General features: G+C 39.0%; 3 protein-coding genes and 4 long non-coding RNA genes across 10 annotated transcripts; 2 read left to right on the top strand and 5 right to left on the bottom strand.

Annotated features, from left to right (window-relative positions):
- Nucleotides 1-2,500: 2,500 nt before the first annotated feature.
- On the bottom strand, nt 2,501-3,358 carry LOC136117362 (uncharacterized). Of its 2 annotated transcripts, none has more exons than XR_011604794.1 (3): nt 3,212-3,358; nt 2,907-3,042; nt 2,501-2,834 (listed from the first exon to the last, which is right to left on the bottom strand). It is a non-coding gene; the product is annotated as an uncharacterized lncRNA (long non-coding RNA). The 2 variants fall into 2 exon arrangements; XR_010654919.2 differs by having other exon boundaries at nt 2,907-3,141; nt 3,212-3,343.
- A 2,770-nt stretch (nt 3,359-6,128) lies between these two features.
- Nucleotides 6,129-6,986, bottom strand: LOC136117361 (uncharacterized). Of its 2 annotated transcripts, none has more exons than XR_010654918.2 (3): nt 6,840-6,986; nt 6,535-6,670; nt 6,129-6,462 (listed from the first exon to the last, which is right to left on the bottom strand). It is a non-coding gene; the product is annotated as an uncharacterized lncRNA (long non-coding RNA). The 2 variants fall into 2 exon arrangements; XR_010654917.2 differs by having other exon boundaries at nt 6,535-6,769; nt 6,840-6,976.
- A 1,408-nt stretch (nt 6,987-8,394) lies between these two features.
- LOC139353356 (uncharacterized) lies at nt 8,395-9,262 on the top strand. The gene is made up of 2 exons (XM_070997295.1): nt 8,395-8,406; nt 8,467-9,262. Exons 1-2 carry the CDS (start codon nt 8,395-8,397, stop codon nt 8,803-8,805), a joined length of 351 nt encoding a protein of 116 aa, XP_070853396.1. The 3' UTR covers nt 8,806-9,262.
- A 102-nt stretch (nt 9,263-9,364) lies between these two features.
- Nucleotides 9,365-10,619, bottom strand: LOC136117346 (uncharacterized). Of its 2 annotated transcripts, none has more exons than XR_011604703.1 (3): nt 10,473-10,604; nt 10,168-10,402; nt 9,365-10,095 (listed from the first exon to the last, which is right to left on the bottom strand). It is a non-coding gene; the product is annotated as an uncharacterized lncRNA (long non-coding RNA). The 2 variants fall into 2 exon arrangements; XR_010654883.2 differs by having other exon boundaries at nt 9,370-10,095; nt 10,168-10,303; nt 10,473-10,619.
- Nucleotides 10,620-10,627: 8 nt separating this feature from the next.
- LOC139353355 (uncharacterized) lies at nt 10,628-12,524 on the top strand. Its single transcript, XM_070997294.1, has 3 exons — nt 10,628-10,659; nt 11,052-11,149; nt 12,143-12,524. The coding sequence occupies exons 1-3, from the start codon at nt 10,628-10,630 to the stop codon at nt 12,436-12,438; spliced, it is 426 nt and encodes a 141-aa protein (XP_070853395.1). The 3' UTR covers nt 12,439-12,524.
- Nucleotides 12,525-13,492: 968 nt separating this feature from the next.
- Nucleotides 13,493-14,218, bottom strand: LOC136117342 (uncharacterized). The gene is made up of 3 exons (XR_010654878.2): nt 14,094-14,218; nt 13,801-14,034; nt 13,493-13,728 (listed from the first exon to the last, which is right to left on the bottom strand). It is a non-coding gene; the product is annotated as an uncharacterized lncRNA (long non-coding RNA).
- Nucleotides 14,219-14,742: 524 nt separating this feature from the next.
- LOC108004647 (uncharacterized) lies at nt 14,743-15,467 on the bottom strand. Its single transcript, XM_017067598.3, has one exon. The coding sequence runs from the start codon at nt 15,278-15,280 to the stop codon at nt 14,759-14,761; it is 522 nt and encodes a 173-aa protein (XP_016923087.1). The 5' UTR covers nt 15,281-15,467; the 3' UTR covers nt 14,743-14,758.
- Nucleotides 15,468-16,140: the final 673 nt, after the last annotated feature.

Below are 16,140 nucleotides of genomic sequence, written 5' to 3'. Positions count from 1 at the left end.
CTGGTTTAAAGTTTAAATATATATAATATTGTAAATATAATTTTAATTTTTTTTAAACCCCCAAACACGTTTTAAAATTCATTTTAACTTAGTTTTATTTCAATAATTTTTAACAAAAAAAAAACAGTTTTAGAATAAGATATTCTTTGAGCATTTTGCTAGGTCTTGGGTGCCTAATGCTCAATTGTTTATTTTGGCAGTGGTTGTGGTGACTTTAGTAAGTGGTCATGCGGTGGAGCAGGAGCATTTGACCAGCCACGGTGCGTATGAGTATCGTTATTTGACTTTAGTCATATACTGTGTTTATGCGATGCCGAATTCACGCTTTCATTTCGCGATTTCAGCCGATTCGTGTGTGCATAAACGCCAGTTGACTATGAATTCAACCTGAAAGCGTGAAATGGTCACAATTAAACTCCGGTAACTCTTACTATTACTATGTTTATGCTAAGGGATTCATGATTTCTTAAAAGCGTGAAATAAAATTTGTTCCTGTTTATGCGACACGACCGAATTCATGAATTTTATCAATCTCAGCTGACAGAGATGCCGGACCGGTGGAAAAAGGCGTTAGCGATTCGCATGAACTTTCTAATATTAAAGATAAAGTGTGTACAAGCCAGTATAACATTTTTCCACCGTCAAAATAAAAGATGAAAATTAGTTTTTATTGGGACTGAATGAAAAAATAATTTGTTAAATGTAAGTTGTACTTATATATTTATATCGATCTGGCAACTCCGATAATTGTATAGAGTTACCGGAGTTTAATTGACACCATTTCACGCTTTGAGGTTGAATTCATAGTCAACTTTCGTGTGTTGCCGAATTCGCGAAATGGCGTTTATGCACACACGAATCGGCTGAAATCGCGAAATGAAAGCTTGCCAGATCGATATAAATACATAAATACACCTTACATTTAACAAATTTTTTGTTCATTCAGTGCCAATGGAAACTAGTTTTCATCTTTAATTTAAACGGTAAAAGAATGTTATACTGGCTTGCACACACTTTATCTTTAATACAAGCAAGATTATTTCATGCGAATCGAAAAAAATAATCGGTTTTATAATCGCTAGCACCTTTTTCCACCGGTCCGGCATCTCTGTCAGCTGAGATTGATAAAAAGCATGAATTCGGCTGTGTCGCATAAACAGGAGCAAATTTTATTTCACGCTTTTAAGAAATCATGAAATCCTTAGCATAAACATAGTAATAGATTAATAATTATATATTTATTTTCAGCCTATGGACCAGCCATACACATTAGTTCGGGGCTTCTCCAGTTGGCCCCCGATTCGGAGCAACCTCAACTGCTGCTGGTGCCCAATGTCTACTCCTCGTCACTGGGAAATCCCTGGCCGCATTTCTATGTGGACACCTTGACGGCTTCGCACCTGCCACACTCATCGATTCCATCGATTCCAACTATCCCATTGACCCCTTCGATCCACGAACCGCGCATCGTGGTCAATGACAATGTGGACTTTTCGCAGATCAAATTGCCCCAGCATAAAGTAGTCCATTCCCATGGACGCTAAATGGGTTCATCGAGAAACTATTTACAAACCTTCATAAATTATATGGTTCATTTGTGTAGTGCTTAAGGTTTTTTTTTAACTTTTTTGTTTTCTGGTATTTTATTTCTTACACAGACACTTAATAAACTTGCTATAAAAATATTTTGTGAAATGTTTTTGGGCTTAATTGCAATATTAATGTGTGCCTAATCATATAGGAATGAAACTTTGCCAGGGGTCTACGCAAAAAATCATGAAAAATCTGCATAGGCAAATGCCAAACTCAAAAATATTAATTTTTTTGATAAAAAATAGGGATTATATTTTGAATTTTAAAATAAAACACATAATGATTACGGACTTTGGCTCAAAATGTTCTATTATGATGAGTAGTAATTATTAAACATTTATTTTTATATTATTTTATTTTTTGTTTATTTTATTAACCATATCCATTTGGAGATATGCATTTTCATATTTAGCCCGAGCCTCCGCCTCCTTAATGAGCTCCTGATGCTTTTGGGATCGTTGCTCCTGCATACGGATGCGGTACTCATCATGGCAGTCGTTGGATCCTTTGGGTCAGGTACTCCAGATCCTGATGGTGTGGTTCGCTAGGCTGGCGAATGGGCGAAGGCCCCGATGAGGGTATCGAGTGCATCCACAGGATACACCCAAATCCCTAATCGAGGCCTTCGCCAAAGAGCAGAGAAGGATCTGGATGACCGCTACCAATGCCTACCAACAGTCCAAAAGAATCTACCTGTGCCAGGGATCTCAGATCCTGAAAGAGGGGCTCAATAACCTGGCAGCTACCGAGTTGCAGGCCAAGAACGGGCAGGGTTTATTCGATGGCCTCAATAAGTCCCTTTCCAATTGGGAGATCACAGGGTGAAAAACCGACAGCCCCATGGTTTCCCCATTGGAAAAACGTTTCGTTGAGGACACGGAAGAAACTCTGCGTCTTTTTGGCCAACATCTGGGTGGCTGCAGGGTGTTGAGCCCCTACTATCAGGAATCTGGTGTCCTTGATCCAGGTAGAACCTCGTGGCCTCCTGGTAGGCACTGGTAGTGGACATCGAGGTCCCTTTCTGCTCATATGCGAGGACTAGACTCGAGAGGCTATTGAAATCCTGGCGACCAGATGGTTTTCCCATCACCTTGGGCAACATTTTGATTGCCTTGTCGGTTTCTTCTGGGGATCTTTTCTGACTCATTTGGCTATCTTGGGTATATCCATCTCCTCGTCCCTCGAGTAGATTTGGGACAGTCTCATTTGGGGCAGGTCATACATAGTCTTCAGGTGCGAAACTTCAGGTAAAATAGTAAAAGGTAGCAAGAAATCATAAAACCATATGGCGCATTATGGAGTTTTATACCCACCCATCTGGATACTCTTGAAATGGCCCAGGAATCCTATTTAATCCTGACGATTAAAGACTTAAGACCCATGTCCATTTCTTAAGCTTGGCCCTTTTAAGTTTTCCAAATTCTTTCGGGGTCTTGTTGGTGAAATGGGCTGCAAGCAGGATATTAGCCAGATACTTTTTATATAACCTGTACATGCCTCCAGGTGACTTGCAAAAAATCTCGACTAATATTTGTTGTTGCAAGTCAACTAAGGAATTTACATATATAATATATGTATATTCTTATTTAATGTGTGCCTGTGTAACTCCAAAACTCACCATTTGTTTAATGCAAGTGTCCAGTAATATTTCCTCCAATTTTGGACAAATGTGCTTCGTCATGAGAACAACTTCTTATTTTTTACGTACACCAACCACTGACAATTTTCAAGGAACACTGAATTTTCTTTGACAAGTAAAACCAGAGTTGACTGATGCTATCAAAGTTCAGAGAACCATTTATAGGGTTGCTGAGATAAAAAAACTATCGTTTTAATTGTAGACTCGAAATCGACTCTACGTGTAACTAACGGAAATAATTAATCTTGGCCCGAAAAAATTATTAAGTTACATATAGCTTTGTTGGTTTTTATCATATTTTTTTACTCTGGGGTATCCCATTTTTTTAAAGATTTTAGAATTTTGAACTACATTTTTTTTAAATCGGACGAGGGCAAGGGTTTCTAAGCTTGCTTTCTGGTTTAAAGTTTAAATATATATAATATTGTAAATATAATTTTAATTTTTTTTAAACCCCCAAACACGTTTTAAAATTCATTTTAACTTAGTTTTATTTCAATAATTTTTAACAAAAAAAAAACAGTTTTAGAATAAGATATTCTTTGAGCATTTTGCTAGGTCTTGGGTGCCTAATGCTCAATTGTTTATTTTGGCAGTGGTTGTGGTGACTTTAGTAAGTGGTCATGCGGTGGAGCAGGAGCATTTGACCAGCCACGGTGCGTATGAGTATCGTTATTTGACTTTAGTCATATACTGTGTTTATGCGATGCCGAATTCACGCTTTCATTTCGCGATTTCAGCCGATTCGTGTGTGCATAAACGCCAGTTGACTATGAATTCAACCTGAAAGCGTGAAATGGTCACAATTAAACTTCGGTAACTCTTACTATTACTATGTTTATGCTAAGGGATTCATGATTTCTTAAAAGCGTGAAATAAAATTTGTTCCTGTTTATGCGACACGACCGAATTCATGAATTTTATCAATCTCAGCTGACAGAGATGCCGGACCGGTGGAAAAAGGCGTTAGCGATTCGCATGAACTTTCTAATATTAAAGATAAAGTGTGTACAAGCCAGTATAACATTTTTCCACCGTCAAAATAAAAGATGAAAATTAGTTTTTATTGGGACTGAATGAAAAAATAATTTGTTAAATGTAAGTTGTACTTATATATTTATATCGATCTGGCAACTCCGATAATTGTATAGAGTTACCGGAGTTTAATTGACACCATTTCACGCTTTGAGGTTGAATTCATAGTCAACTTTCGTGTGTTGCCGAATTCGCGAAATGGCGTTTATGCACACACGAATCGGCTGAAATCGCGAAATGAAAGCTTGCCAGATCGATATAAATACATAAATACACCTTACATTTAACAAATTTTTTGTTCATTCAGTGCCAATGGAAACTAGTTTTCATCTTTAATTTAAACGGTAAAAGAATGTTATACTGGCTTGCACACACTTTATCTTTAATACAAGCAAGATTATTTCATGCGAATCGAAAAAAATAATCGGTTTTATAATCGCTAGCACCTTTTTCCACCGGTCCGGCATCTCTGTCAGCTGAGATTGATAAAAAGCATGAATTCGGCTGTGTCGCATAAACAGGAGCAAATTTTATTTCACGCTTTTAAGAAATCATGAAATCCTTAGCATAAACATAGTAATAGATTAATAATTATATATTTATTTTCAGCCTATGGACCAGCCATACACATTAGTTCGGGGCTTCTCCAGTTGGCCCCCGATTCGGAGCAACCTCAACTGCTGCTGGTGCCCAATGTCTACTCCTCGTCACTGGGAAATCCCTGGCCGCATTTCTATGTGGACACCTTGACGGCTTCGCACCTGCCACACTCATCGATTCCATCGATTCCAACTATCCCATTGACCCCTTCGATCCACGAACCGCGCATCGTGGTCAATGACAATGTGGACTTTTCGCAGATCAAATTGCCCCAGCATAAAGTAGTCCATTCCCATGGACGCTAAATGGGTTCATCGAGAAACTATTTACAAACCTTCATAAATTATATGGTTCATTTGTGTAGTGCTTAAGGTTTTTTTTTAACTTTTTTGTTTTCTGGTATTTTATTTCTTACACAGACACTTAATAAACTTGCTATAAAAATATTTTGTGAAATGTTTTTGGGCTTAATTGCAATATTAATGTGTGCCTAATCATATAGGAATGAAACTTTGCCAGGGGTCTACGCAAAAAATCATGAAAAATCTGCATAGGCAAATGCCAAACTCAAAAATATTAATTTTTTTGATAAAAAATAGGGATTATATTTTGAATTTTAAAATAAAACACATAATGATTACGGACTTTGGCTCAAAATGTTCTATTATGATGAGTAGTAATTATTAAACATTTATTTTTATATTATTTTATTTTTTGTTTATTTTATTAACCATATCCATTTGGAGATATGCATTTTCATATTTAGCCCGAGCCTCCGCCTCCTTAATGAGCTCCTGATGCTTTTGGGATCGTTGCTCCTGCATACGGATGCGGTACTCATCATGGCAGTCGTTGGATCCTTTGGGTCAGGTACTCCAGATCCTGATGGTGTGGTTCGCTAGGCTGGCGAATGGGCGAAGGCCCCGATGAGGGTATCGAGTGCATCCACAGGATACACCCAAATCCCTAATCGAGGCCTTCGCCAAAGAGCAGAGAAGGATCTGGATGACCGCTACCAATGCCTACCAACAGTCCAAAAGAATCTACCTGTGCCAGGGATCTCAGATCCTGAAAGAGGGGCTCAATAACCTGGCAGCTACCGAGTTGCAGGCCAAGAACGGGCAGGGTTTATTCGATGGCCTCAATAAGTCCCTTTCCAATTGGGAGATCACAGGGTGAAAAACCGACAGCCCCATGGTTTCCCCATTGGAAAAACGTTTCGTTGAGGACACGGAAGAAACTCTGCGTCTTTTTGGCCAACATCTGGGTGGCTGCAGGGTGTTGAGCCCCTACTATCAGGAATCTGGTGTCCTTGATCCAGGTAGAACCTCGTGGCCTCCTGGTAGGCACTGGTAGTGGACATCGAGGTCCCTTTCTGCTCATATGCGAGGACTAGACTCGAGAGGCTATTGAAATCCTGGCGACCAGATGGTTTTCCCATCACCTTGGGCAACATTTTGATTGCCTTGTCGGTTTCTTCTGGGGATCTTTTCTGACTCATTTGGCTATCTTGGGTATATCCATCTCCTCGTCCCTCGAGTAGATTTGGGACAGTCTCATTTGGGGCAGGTCATACATAGTCTTCAGGTGCGAAACTTCAGGTAAAATAGTAAAAGGTAGCAAGAAATCATAAAACCATATGGCGCATTATGGAGTTTTATACCCACCCATCTGGATACTCTTGAAATGGCCCAGGAATCCTATTTAATCCTGACGATTAAAGACTTAAGACCCATGTCCATTTCTTAAGCTTGGCCCTTTTAAGTTTTCCAAATTCTTTCGGGGTCTTGTTGGTGAAATGGGCTGCAAGCAGGATATTAGCCAGATACTTTTTATATAACCTGTACATGCCTCCAGGTGACTTGCAAAAAATCTCGACTAATATTTGTTGTTGCAAGTCAACTAAGGAATTTACATATATAATATATGTATATTCTTATTTAATGTGTGCCTGTGTAACTCCAAAACTCACCATTTGTTTAATGCAAGTGTCCAGTAATATTTCCTCCAATTTTGGACAAATGTGCTTCGTCATGAGAACAACTTCTTATTTTTTACGTACACCAACCACTGACAATTTTCAAGGAACACTGAATTTTCTTTGACAAGTAAAACCAGAGTTGACTGATGCTATCAAAGTTCAGAGAACCATTTATAGGGTTGCTGAGATAAAAAAACTATCGTTTTAATTGTAGACTCGAAATCGACTCTACGTGTAACTAACGGAAATAATTAATCTTGGTCCGAAAAAATTATTAAGTTACATATAGCTTTGTTGGTTTTTATCATATTTTTTTACTCTGGGGTATCCCATTTTTTTAAAGATTTTAGAATTTTGAACTACATTTTTTTTAAATCGGACGAGGGCAAGGGTTTCTAAGCTTGCTTTCTGGTTTAAAGTTTAAATATATATAATATTGTAAATATAATTTTAATTTTTTTTAAACCCCCAAACACGTTTTAAAATTCATTTTAACTTAGTTTTATTTCAATAATTTTTAACAAAAAAAAAACAGTTTTAGAATAAGATATTCTTTGAGCATTTTGCTAGGTCTTGGGTGCCTAATGCTCAATTGTTTATTTTGGCAGTGGTTGTGGTGACTTTAGTAAGTGGTCATGCGGTGGAGCAGGAGCATTTGACCAGCCACGGTGCGTATGAGTATCGTTATTTGACTTTAGTCATATACTGTGTTTATGCGATGCCGAATTCACGCTTTCATTTCGCGATTTCAGCCGATTCGTGTGTGCATAAACGCCAGTTGACTATGAATTCAACCTGAAAGCGTGAAATGGTCACAATTAAACTCCGGTAACTCTTACTATTACTATGTTTATGCTAAGGGATTCATGATTTCTTAAAAGCGTGAAATAAAATTTGTTCCTGTTTATGCGACACGACCGAATTCATGAATTTTATCAATCTCAGCTGACAGAGATGCCGGACCGGTGGAAAAAGGCGTTAGCGATTCGCATGAACTAATCTTTCTAATATTAAAGATAAAGTGTGTACAAGCCAGTATAACATTTTTCCACCGTCAAAATAAAAGATGAAAATTAGTTTTTATTGGGACTGAATGAAAAAATAATTTGTTAAATGTAAGTTGTATTTATATATTTATATCGATCTGGCAACTCCGATAATTGTATAGAGTTACCGGAGTTTAATTGTCACCATTTCACGCTTTGAGGTTGAATTCATGGTCAACTTTCGTGTGTTGCCGAATTCACAAAATGGTGTTTATGCACACACGAATCGGCTGAAATCGCGAAATGAAAGCTTGCCAGATCGATATAAATACATAAATACACCTTACATTTAACAAATTTTTTGTTCATTCAGTGCCAATGGAAACTAGTTTTCATCTTTAATTTAAACGGTAAAAGAATGTTGTACTGGCTTGCACACACTTTATCTTTAATACAAGCAAGATTATTTCATGCGAATCGAAAAAAATAATCGGTTTTATAATCGCTAGCACCTTTTTCCACCGGTCCGGCATCTCTGTCAGCTGAGATTGATAAAAAGCATGAATTCGGCTGTGTCGCATAAACAGGAGCAAATTTTATTTCACGCTTTTAAGAAATCATGAAATCCTTAGCATAAACATAGTAATAGATTAATAATTATATATTTATTTTCAGCCTATGGACCAGCCATACACATTAGTTCGGGGCTTCTCCAGTTGGCCCCCGATTCGGAGCAACCTCAACTGCTGCTGGTGCCCAATGTCTACTCCTCGTCACTGGGAAATCCCTGGCCGCATTTCTATGTGGACACCTTGACGGCTTCGCACCTGCCACACTCATCGATTCCATCGATTCCAACTATCCCATTGACCCCTTCGATCCACGAACCGCGCATCGTGGTCAATGACAATGTGGACTTTTCGCAGATCAAATTGCCCCAGCATAAAGTAGTCCATTCCCATGGACGCTAAATGGGTTCATCGAGAAACTATTTACAAACCTTCATAAATTATATGGTTCATTTGTGTAGTGCTTAAGGTTTTTTTTTAACTTTTTTGTTTTCTGGTATTTTATTTCTTACACAGACACTTAATAAACTTGCTATAAAAATATTTTGTGAAATGTTTTTGGGCTTAATTGCAATATTAATGTGTGCCTAATCATATAGGAATGAAACTTTGCCAGGGGTCTACGCAAAAAATCATGAAAAATCTGCATAGGCAAATGCCAAACTCAAAAATATTAATTTTTTTGATAAAAAATAGGGATTATATTTTGAATTTTAAAATAAAACACATAATGATTACGGACTTTGGCTCAAAATGTTCTATTATGATGAGTAGTAATTATTAAACATTTATTTTTATATTATTTTATTTTTTGTTTATTTTATTAACCATATCCATTTGGAGATATGCATTTTCATATTTAGCCCGAGCCTCCGCCTCCTTAATGAGCTCCTGATGCTTTTGGGATCGTTGCTCCTGCATACGGATGCGGTACTCATCATGGCAGTCGTTGGATCCTTTGGGTCAGGTATTCCAGATCCTGATGGTGTGGTTCGCTAGGCTGGCGAATGGGCGAAGGCCCCGATGAGGGTATCGAGTGCATCCACAGGATACACCCAAATCCCTAATCGAGGCCTTCGCCAAAGAGCAGAGAAGGATCTGGATGACCGCTACCAATGCCTACCAACAGTCCAAAAGAATCTACCTGTGCCAGGGATCTCAGATCCTGAAAGAGGGGCTCAATAACCTGGCAGCTACCGAGTTGCAGGCCAAGAACGGGCAGGGTTTATTCGATGGCCTCAATAAGTCCCTTTCCAATTGGGAGATCACAGGGTGAAAAACCGACAGCCCCATGGTTTCCCCATTGGAAAAACGTTTCGTTGAGGACACGGAAGAAACTCTGCGCCTTTTTGGCCAACATCTGGGTGGCTGCAGGGTGTTGAGCCCCTACTATCAGGAATCTGGTGTCCTTGATCCAGGTAGAACCTCGTGGCCTCCTGGTAGGCACTGGTAGTGGACATCGAGGTCCCTTTCTGCTCATATGCGAGGACTAGACTCGAGAGGCTATTGAAATCCTGGCGACCAGATGGTTTTCCCATCACCTTGGGCAACATTTTGATTGCCTTGTCGGTTTCTTCTGGGGATCTTTTCTGACTCATTTGGCTATCTTGGGTATATCCATCTCCTCGTCCCTCGAGTAGATTTGGGACAGTCTCATTTGGGGCAGGTCATACATAGTCTTCAGGTGCGAAACTTCAGGTAAAATAGTAAAAGGTAGCAAGAAATCATAAAACCATATGGCGCATTATGGAGTTTTATACCCACCCATCTGGATACTCTTGAAATGGCCCAGGAATCCTATTTAATCCTGACGATTAAAGACTTAAGACCCATGTCCATTTCTTAAGCTTGGCCCTTTTAAGTTTTCCAAATTCTTTCGGGGTCTTGTTGGTGAAATGGGCTGCAAGCAGGATATTAGCCAGATACTTTTTATATAACCTGTACATGCCTCCAGGTGACTTGCAAAAAATCTCGACTAATATTTGTTGTTGCAAGTCAACTAAGGAATTTACATATATAATATATGTATATTCTTATTTAATGTGTGCCTGTGTAACTCCAAAACTCACCATTTGTTTAATGCAAGTGTCCAGTAATATTTCCTCCAATTTTGGACAAATGTGCTTCGTCATGAGAACAACTTCTTATTTTTTACGTACACCAACCACTGACAATTTTCAAGGAACACTGAATTTTCTTTGACAAGTAAAACCAGAGTTGACTGATGCTATCAAAGTTCAGAGAACCATTTATAGGGTTGCTGAGATAAAAAAACTATCGTTTTAATTGTAGACTCGAAATCGACTCTACGTGTAACTAACGGAAATAATTAATCTTGGCCCGAAAAAATTATTAAGTTACATATAGCTTTGTTGGTTTTTATCATATTTTTTTACTCTGGGGTATCCCATTTTTTTAAAGATTTTAGAATTTTGAACTACATTTTTTTTAAATCGGACGAGGGCAAGGGTTTCTAAGCTTGCTTTCTGGTTTAAAGTTTAAATATATATAATATTGTAAATATAATTTTAATTTTTTTTAAACCCCCAAACACGTTTTAAAATTCATTTTAACTTAGTTTTATTTCAATAATTTTTAACAAAAAAAAAACAGTTTTAGAATAAGATATTCTTTGAGCATTTTGCTAGGTCTTGGGTGCCTAATGCTCAATTGTTTATTTTGGCAGTGGTTGTGGTGACTTTAGTAAGTGGTCATGCGGTGGAGCAGGAGCATTTGACCAGCCACGGTGCGTATGAGTATCGTTATTTGACTTTAGTCATATACTGTGTTTATGCGATGCCGAATTCACGCTTTCATTTCGCGATTTCAGCCGATTCGTGTGTGCATAAACGCCAGTTGACTATGAATTCAACCTGAAAGCGTGAAATGGTCACAATTAAACTCCGGTAACTCTTACTATTACTATGTTTATGCTAAGGGATTCATGATTTCTTAAAAGCGTGAAATAAAATTTGTTCCTGTTTATGCGACACGACCGAATTCATGAATTTTATCAATCTCAGCTGACAGAGATGCCGGACCGGTGGAAAAAGGCGTTAGCGATTCGCATGAACTAATCTTTCTAATATTAAAGATAAAGTGTGTACAAGCCAGTATAACATTTTTCCACCGTCAAAATAAAAGATGAAAATTAGTTTTTATTGGGACTGAATGAAAAAATAATTTGTTAAATGTAAGTTGTATTTATATATTTATATCGATCTGGCAACTCCGATAATTGTATAGAGTTACCGGAGTTTAATTGTCACCATTTCACGCTTTGAGGTTGAATTCATAGTCAACTTTCGTGTGTTGCCGAATTCGCGAAATGGCGTTTATGCACACACGAATCGGCTGAAATCGCGAAATGAAAGCTTGCCAGATCGATATAAATACATAAATACACCTTACATTTAACAAATTTTTTGTTCATTCAGTGCCAATGGAAACTAGTTTTCATCTTTAATTTAAACGGTAAAAGAATGTTATACTGGCTTGCACACACTTTATCTTTAATACAAGCAAGATTATTTCATGCGAATCGAAAAAAATAATCGGTTTTATAATCGCTAGCACCTTTTTCCACCGGTCCGGCATCTCTGTCAGCTGAGATTGATAAAAAGCATGAATTCGGCTGTGTCGCATAAACAGGAGCAAATTTTATTTCACGCTTTTAAGAAATCATGAAATCCTTAGCATAAACATAGTAATAGATTAATAATTATATATTTATTTTCAGCCTATGGACCAGCCATACACATTAGTTCGGGGCTTCTCCAGTTGGCCCCCGATTCGGAGCAACCTCAACTGCTGCTGGTGCCCAATGTCTACTCCTCGTCACTGGGAAATCCCTGGCCGCATTTCTATGTGGACACCTTGACGGCTTCGCACCTGCCACACTCATCGATTCCATCGATTCCAACTATCCCATTGACCCCTTCGATCCACGAACCGCGCATCGTGGTCAATGACAATTTGGACTTTTCGCAGATCAAATTGCCCCAGCATAAAGTAGTCCATTCCCATGGACGCTAAATGGGTTCATCGAGAAACTATTTACAAACCTTCATAAATTATATGGTTCATTTGTGTAGTGCTTAAGGTTTTTTTTTAACTTTTTTGTTTTCTGGTACTTTATTTCTTACACAGACACTTAATAAACTTGCTATAAAAATATTTTGTGAAATGTTTTTGGGCTTAATTGCAATATTAATGTGTGCCTAATCATATAGGAATGAAACTTTGCCAGGGGTCTACGCAAAAAATCATGAAAAATCTGCATAGGCAAATGCCAAACTCAAAAATATTAATTTTTTTGATAAAAAATAGGGATTATATTTTGAATTTTAAAATAAAACACATAATGATTACGGACTTTGGCTCAAAATGTTCTATTATGATGAGTAGTAATTATTAAACATTTATTTTTATATTATTTTATTTTTTGTTTATTTTATTAACCATATCTATTTGGAGATATGCATTTTCATATTTAGCCCGAGCCTCCGCCTCCTTAATGAGCTCCTGATGCTTTTGGGATCGTTGCTCCTGCATACGGATGCGGTACTCATCATGGCAGTCGTTGGATCCTTTGGGTCAGGTACTCCAGATCCTGATGGTGTGGTTCGCTAGGCTGGCGAATGGGCGAAGGCCCCGATGAGGGTATCGAGTGCATCCACAGGATACACCTAAATCCCTAATCGAGGCCTTCGCCAAAGAGCAGAGAAGGATCTGGATGACCGCTACCAATGCCTACCAACAGTCCAAAAGAATCTACCTGTGCCAGGGATCTCAGATCCTGAAAGAGGGGCTCAATAACCTGGCAGCTACCGAGTTGCAGGCCAAGAACGGGCAGGGTTTATTCGATGGCCTCAATAAGTCCCTTTCCAATTGGGAGATCACAGGGTGAAAAACCGACAGCCCCATGGTTTCCCCATTGGAAAAACGTTTCGTTGAGGACACGGAAGAAACTCTGCGCCTTTTTGGCCAACATCTGGGTGGCTGCAGGGTGTTGAGCCCCTACTATCAGGAATCTGGTGTCCTTGATCCAGGTAGAACCTCGTGGCCTCCTGGTAGGCACTGGTAGTGGACATCGAGGTCCCTTTCTGCTCATATGCGAGGACTAGACTCGAGAGGCTATTGAAATCCTGGCGACCAGATGGTTTTCCCACCACCTTGGGCAACATTTTGATTGCCTTGTCGGTTTCTTCTGGGGATCTTTCCAGACTCATTTGGCTATCTTGGGTATATCCATCTCCTCGTCCCTCGAGTAGATTTGGGACAGTCTCATTTGGGGCAGGTCATACATAGTCTTCAGGTGCGAAACTTCAGGTAAAATAGTAAAAGGTAGCAAGAAATCATAAAACCATATGGCGCATTATGGAGTTTTATACCCACCCATCTGGATACTCTTGAAATGGCCCAGGAATCCTATTTAATCCTGACGATTAAAGACTTAAGACCCATGTCCATTTCTTAAGCTTGGCCCTTTTAAGTTTTCCAAATTCTTTCGGGGTCTTGTTGGTGAAATGGGCTGCAAGCAGGATATTAGCCAGATACTTTTTATAGAACCTGTACCTGCCTCCAGGTGACTTGCAAAAATTTCCCTTGATATTTGTTGTGGCAAATTAACTAAGGAATTTACACATTAATTCATATTTAATATGTGTCTGTGTAACTCCAAAACTCACCGCTTCTTCAATGCAAGTCTGCAGTAATATTTCCCCCAATTTTGGACAAATGTGCTTCATCATGAGAACAGCTTTTAATTTTTTACTTACAACTAACCACTGACAATTTTCAAGAGACACTGAATTTTCTTTGACAAGTAACACTAGGGTTGATTGATACTATCAAAATCCAGAGAGCCACTTATAGTATATATAGTATTTTTATAGGGTTGCTGGGATAAAAAACTATCGTTTTATTTTTAGACTCAAAATCTATTCTACAAGTATCTAATGGAAATAATATATCTTGACCCGAAAAAATTATTGAACTACTTATAGCTTTATTGGTTTTGATCATATTTCTTTTTTAATCTGGGAGTAAAATTTCGACGTTTGTTTTTTTTTTAATCGGGCGACTATATCTTTATATACAAATTTACATATTTGTTTATAGATTTATAGGCTTGCGTTTTTGTTTAAAGTAAAAAAAACTAAAGGTCCCTGTATTGGGATTATAATTTTACAAGAATATTATACATCCTCTCCTTTATATTTAGCCCCAAAACACGTTTTAAAATTCATTTTAACTTAGTTTTATTTCAATAATTTTTAACAAAAAAAAAACAGTTTTAGAATAAGATAATCTTTGAGCATTTTGCTAGGTCTTGGGTGCGACGATCACAGTCTTAGTAGAGATGCTCCAGCTGGTGGTGGTCCAGTTGGTGGTCGTGCTCCGCCTGGTGCTCCACCTGCTCCTCGAGGGCCTGGTGCTGGAGGTGATGGAGTTCGTGCTCATCGCGATCCTTGAACTCGTACAGGGTGCTATAGCTAAAGGCGCCCTTGCCATGATCGATGCCGGGCACTGCCTTCTGATCCTCGTAGTGGGAATGCACCTCACTGGCCTCGGCGTACTCCTCGCCAGCATCACTGCTGCCATAGTCGGCGGGGAAGCTTTCCTCGCCCAGATGGTCACCCAGGGAGCCCAGATGATCCTCATGCCCGGTGGTGCCGAATTCATGGGAGGATGAGCTGAAATCCAGCTTGGACAATGCCTCGCCGCCAGTCAAACCGCCGGCATAGTGACCCAACAGACCCGCCGAGTGGACCACACTGGAGGAGGAGGAGCTATCATCGCCCAGGGGATAGCTCTGGATGCCCAGCAGCAGTTGGCCCAGCAGGATCATCAGTTTCAGGCGGTAGGTGAACATGGTTGGATTGTTTTTTTGTTTTTGGGGAAAAGTTAAGACCTTCTAACCGACGCGGTGAAATGTTTCGAGACAACTAATTTACTGCTACCAACTCCATTTGGTTTTATATGCTCGGAGCACTCACATTCGACCGCAAAGTTTGTGCCGCATTTTCCTGCATTTTCCACTGACTTTTGCACACACACAGTCTTTTGTTTGGCGAAAAGTGAAAAACACAGAAAAAAAAAATGTTGCAACGGACATCTGCCTGCTGCCTGCTGGCCGCTCGTCGTTCGGCTGGAGCTGATAATTTGCTGCACTTACTCCGCATTACGTCGACGTCTAAGTGGCGGGGCCATTGAAAAGCCTGTTGCAATGGTGCGTATACGTAATAATTTTCGTCTTCTCTGCTATGATTATCTTCTGTTTTTCATTTTTTTCGGCCATTAGGCCCGTTCTTGGTGCCTGGTATTGGGTTTTTGGCCCATTGCGTCACTTTTGGCATCCCTGTGAGCCTTAACCCTCCGCCTATTTGCACTCGAGGCGGAAGCTCACATTTTTTGGCACAGCCCAACTAATTGGGTTTATCAACAGCAAATAGTGGAAGTAGAATGGCAAATATAAAGAGTCATTCACTTATACGTCTATTGGAGGTAAGTTGTGGGTATATATCTCTTGGCTTATAACAATGCAGTCAGCTATGTTCATTGTGCAAAGCCGCCAAAAAGTGCAATTAGCTTCTTGGGAAACTTATAATATTTATACTAAAGCTAAATAAGAAAGAAGTTCATTCAATTTATTCAATGATCTTCAAAAATTCTTATTTGGTTAGTTATTAAAATTTAAAGTAAATAGATCGTTTTATGAATAACAGCTCTTAA

This window comes from Drosophila suzukii, chromosome X, assembly GCF_043229965.1.
Source record: "Drosophila suzukii chromosome X, CBGP_Dsuzu_IsoJpt1.0, whole genome shotgun sequence".
In the NCBI taxonomy this organism is placed as follows: Eukaryota; Metazoa; Arthropoda; class Insecta; order Diptera; family Drosophilidae; genus Drosophila; species Drosophila suzukii.
This window is presented reverse-complemented; position numbering and strand designations above follow the sequence as displayed.